Below are 4704 nucleotides of genomic sequence, written 5' to 3' on the forward strand. Positions count from 1 at the left end.
AAAATCGACGGTGAGATTAAATATTGCCACATGGTGGTCTAGGAGCGTTTGTATGAGCGCCACGTGGCGGCTTAAGAGCGTTTCTAGCGGACTTTTAGTATATAATAGAAAGAATAGAATAGATAGATAGATAATCAATCACATTGCGAGCTTTCCATTGAACTACAAGTCTAAAATTATCTTGACAACACAGGAATATATAGCTTCTTCACTCTTCAGTCCTTCCACTGTCTATGAAAATTTCCAACCAAAGGCCGAGACGTTTGATCAAAATCTTCACTTTTCCATGTGCCGCAGAACCAGAACAGAGAAGCAAGAAGGGCTTAACTCTAAAGATGACAAATTATTGCTACACAGAAAACAAATGGATTCTAAGTAGTATAGTAGTACATATTTGCACACAATAGCTCAAATTCATATCCGCATTGTCATCAACAGCATAAAAAAAAGCCAACTACTGGAGAGAGAACCAGAGTAAAACTAAATAATTCATTACAGAAGACAAGCAAAGTGTGTATAAATATAGCATCAGTTACGCAAACCATTTGATACACCATGGTCCTGAATAAAGTGAAGATGTGAGCAAGCATCAGTTCATCTGCTGGTAAGAGAAGTAGAGAACTCATACATGTATGCACGTTGAACCATCACTCTATTTAAAAACCAATCAGGAAAGTACTGGTGAATTGTGAAGTCAGCATTAAAAATTAACACATCATGCTGTCAATGGGTACCGTCGAAGAACGAGCAGAAACTAAAAGGCTAAATATGAACATAGGGATACTGAAAAAACTGTTTCACTAAAAGGATAACATACTTGCCATTGGTTCATCATACACTCGGTATCATAACTTCAATTTGACTACCAACATGCTTGTAGGGCTTACTGAAGTCATCTTAAAGTAATATCAGCAGTATTTTGTTCCAAAATTATGGTAAACAATGTGAAATAGAGGATAATTTGACTACCAAGGCGGCAACAATATGCACTTTTGTGATACACAAATACTAATATACGCCTCAAAGCCACCTGTGTAGTAGACTTCTTCTGTATCACTCTTTCAGCTCACCTAAGAAGCAGAAAGACAAAAACACAAAACTGAGTAATGGTCGAGGAGTTGCCACGAAATTAGTGCAATTGAAAATCAAAAGAAGAACAGCAGCTCTGAGCATTTCATAGAATCGAGATGTAATATGTAAACAAGTTAGAGGTTGCATTACTTCATAGATAGGATAAGTCAAGGTGACGGAACCAGAGTACCAGACTGCCAGAGCTCTGTACATACTATACTGGCAGTCAGTGAGCTGAGCTACACCCTACAACAGATACTATCAGCCCATCTCATCTCAGAGTACTACTAGAGATGAGATCAAAAGAAACTACCCTAATTAACTTAATGCGGTTCAGGCATTGTTCCTTTGTTACTGTCTGCTGGTTTTCCTGGCTCTTTGGTAGCTCCAGAATCTCTCCATCCACTGCCTTCAACCGTCTTGGCCAACCGCTGCTCCATGGAGTCGACAACTTGAGAGATCAGGGAGTGGAACTCAGGCCCCTGCGAGCGGACAAACTGACGGGTATCCATACCCGACGGCTCGCGCAGGCCCTCAATGCCCCTTTCTCGACACAGCAATGCCGCAATCCCAACCGTCAGGCTGCTCCTGGCTAGACTCAAGCTATGGCTGTGAGACACAGGGCCGAGGAGAGACACGAGGGCTGTCATCTGCTTAATGCTCTTCTCCAGAGAGTCAGCCGCATTGGGTGGGGGGTCCAGTATTGTGCCCAGCCTAGCGAATGAAGCTCCCATGCGCATGGCAAGGCTGTTCATGGCAGTAATGGCGGTCGCTCGGTCTGATTGTGCCTCTAGCATGGCAGCCTGGGTCTCTTTCAACATTGCATTGGTCACCTCAAGCTCATCCTCAGTGCTACACAGCTTCTTGGACAGCTCCTCCACCTGCTGCTCAAGCCCTGAGATTTGGGTCACCAAAGCAGCAGTTTGTCCACGTATTTGTAGAGGGACTTCATCATGGAGGCCGGCAGCTATAGAGGTGGCCTGCACAAGAAGGATAATTGCATGTGACTTGCTTCCTAGGATAGGCAAGCCAGAAGGATTCTTAGGAAGATCACCTGAACAAGGAATGAGGTGATTTTACACAAACGACTCTGCAGGACTCCTGGCTCTGAGACACCTTCCATTAGCTCTTTGACTTTCTCATTGACAAAAGTTCTCGCAAGTTGTATTGCATCCTTGTCTTGAACAAGGGGAATTGACTGGAGAGGCTTGCCAGGGCCTTCACTATCCACAGTGATCACTTCATTATCCCTCAAATCTTCAACAGGCAGGTCCTGTACATCAGCTACTGCCATCTTCACCACAGAATCTCCCTCATAAAAAGGAGAATTTTCAAAACTCAGCAAGGAAACTAAATATGATTAACACAAAAGCAACAGAACTGGCAAACCTAAACAACATACCAGTCTTAGATAGAACCACACCCGGAGAGTACTCCCCTTTCCCATAATCATCCTGCTGAAGCGTAGCTTTCGTGCTGTCAGGGGTCAAGCAGCCAAGACCATCTGAATCTGCAGGCTCCACATATCATGAAGGTCATTTCACAGAAAAAGAATGCCCATCTGACAAAGATACAGCTTTTCAACTCAACAAGTGACAAAGGCATATTTTGACCTGAGCTGGTAACAGCAAGGTTAATCCCATCCAACAAAGATGCAACTTTTCAACTTAGCAAGTGACACAACACAAAAGCATATTTGAACCCGAGCTTCTAACAGCAAGATTAATCGATCCGCCTCATTTATTATCCTCTCATTTCACTCAAATTTTGAAGAAAAATGATATCAGCACAGGAAAATGCTATAAATGTTAGTTACCCGATTGATAGCAATAAAAAATAATGAGCTACTGGAACAAATAATCTGTATGTGCATTGTAGATTGAGGTTTAAGCAAAAGGTCACCACTACTATAGTTTAGGTTTCCAAGCAAGGGCTCTGTACAGTAATCTGCATACATCTCTAGGCATTTCGAGCAATTTCTCAGTACTGATCTCAGTAGCTCAGGGTCCTTACCATCAGAGTCAAGGTCGCTGCCAGGGCCACAGCCGCATGAACCATGGAGGCCAGGATTACCAGACACGAAAAGAGGAGTTCCCTGCGGCACATCTCACATTTTCACACCTCAGCTCAGAGGTGGGGGCGGGGGCAAGTGGAAGCACCGGACGGTCAGAGTCCTTTGGAGTTTTGGGCAGCAGCCCCACATCCAACTTGTTGTGCGAGCACTCGTGCTTGTGCCCCAGCTGCCCTATTCGCACTAGGTTTTGGGGGCAGGGAGACGACGAGAAGGACATTTCTTTGCTTTAGTAAATTTCACTTTGAGCCACCTTTACTGACTTGTGAAACTTTGGTTAATAAAGGTGAGCAATGTGAAATTTACTGTCTTTTTTTTTTTTTTTTGCCTGATAGAATTGGTTCTAAACTTACAGTGTTAAATGGACCTGACTAGAAGTAAAAACTAGCTTTTCTAGTGGTTGAAAATATTGGTAGTAGTTGAAACATACTACCTCCGTTTTTTTTAATAGATGACGCCGCTGATTTTTAGGCACATGTTTGACCATTCATCTTATTCAAAAAATTTACGTAATTACTACCTCCGATTTTTAATAGATGAGTTGACTTTTTATCACACGTTTGACCATTCGTTTTATTAAAAAAAAAGTACGTAATTACTACCTCCGTTTTTACTAGATGACAACGTTGACTTTTTATCACACGTTTGACAAACTTTTGAATAAGACGAATGGTCAAACATGTGTTCAAAAATCAACAACGTCATCTATTAAAAAAGGATAGAATATAATTTATTTTGTTGTGAGTTGTTTTATCACGCAAAGTACTTTAAGCATGATTTATATCTTATAAATTTGCAAAAAACTTTTGAATAGGACGAGTGGTCAAACGTGTGTTAAAAAACAACGTCATCTATTAAAAAAGGATGGAATATAATTTATTTTGTTGTGAGTTGTTTTATCATTAAAAGTACTTTAAGCATGATCTATATGTTATGCATTTGCATATAATTTTTTAATAAGATGACTGATTGTGTCCGAAATCAATGGCGTCATCTATTAAAAACTAGAGGGGGTATAATGTACTAGCTCTCTTTTTTCCTAATCTTTCTTTTTTTTTGCAAAGTTTTTTTTTCTAATCTGAAATCTCCTTTTCTTGCTGTCTATCCAGATTAACCACGTCATACCAAGAACACCACAGTATCAAAAGCGTTGCCGCTCGATCTTTATACAGCAACCATACATTAAAAGAAAAAAAGGTGAGGAATCGGCATACATCGAAGCAAAGGGGGGAGACGGCGTGAGGGGCCTATAACCTTCCGTCTCGAGGTCGCTGCCGGGGGCGACGGGGCCGCGATCGCTCGAAGCCGAGGATTTCCTCGCCGCGGGTCTCACCACGTCACGCCTTGGCTTGGCGGTCGTCGTGGCGGCGGCGAGCGGCGCCAATGGCTGCTCGGTGCTCCTCGGCTTCTTCGGCGGCGGCGCGTCCACCTTGCCGTGCGAGCCCTCGTGCTTGCGCACCTGCCGCCCCATTCGCGCTCTAGGGTTTTGTGGCGGGGGGAAAGGCCGAGGAGGACTGGAGGAGGACACTACTCCATTTTTGTGTTCTTTTAACTTTTTTTTC

General features: G+C 42.8%; 1 protein-coding gene across 2 annotated transcripts; it reads right to left on the reverse strand.

Annotated features, from left to right (window-relative positions):
* Positions 1 to 441: 441 nt before the first annotated feature.
* LOC127772783 (uncharacterized) lies at positions 442 to 4704 on the reverse strand. 2 transcript variants are annotated; one of them, XR_008017468.1, is made up of 5 exons: positions 4397 to 4704; positions 2474 to 2581; positions 2126 to 2379; positions 1222 to 2051; positions 442 to 1070 (listed from the first exon to the last, which is right to left on the reverse strand). XR_008017468.1 is itself a non-coding variant. In XM_052298754.1 (4 exons), the coding sequence occupies exons 1-4, from the start codon at positions 4611 to 4613 to the stop codon at positions 1395 to 1397; spliced, it is 1236 nt and encodes a 411-aa protein (XP_052154714.1). In that variant the 5' UTR covers positions 4614 to 4704; the 3' UTR covers positions 1100 to 1394. The 2 variants fall into 2 exon arrangements, 1 of the variants encoding a protein (XP_052154714.1); XM_052298754.1 differs by lacking the exon at positions 442 to 1070 and having other exon boundaries at positions 1100 to 2051.

The sequence above is a fragment of the Oryza glaberrima genome, chromosome 5 (genome assembly GCF_000147395.1).
Source record: "Oryza glaberrima chromosome 5, OglaRS2, whole genome shotgun sequence".
NCBI lineage: Eukaryota > Viridiplantae > Streptophyta > Magnoliopsida > Poales > Poaceae > Oryza > Oryza glaberrima.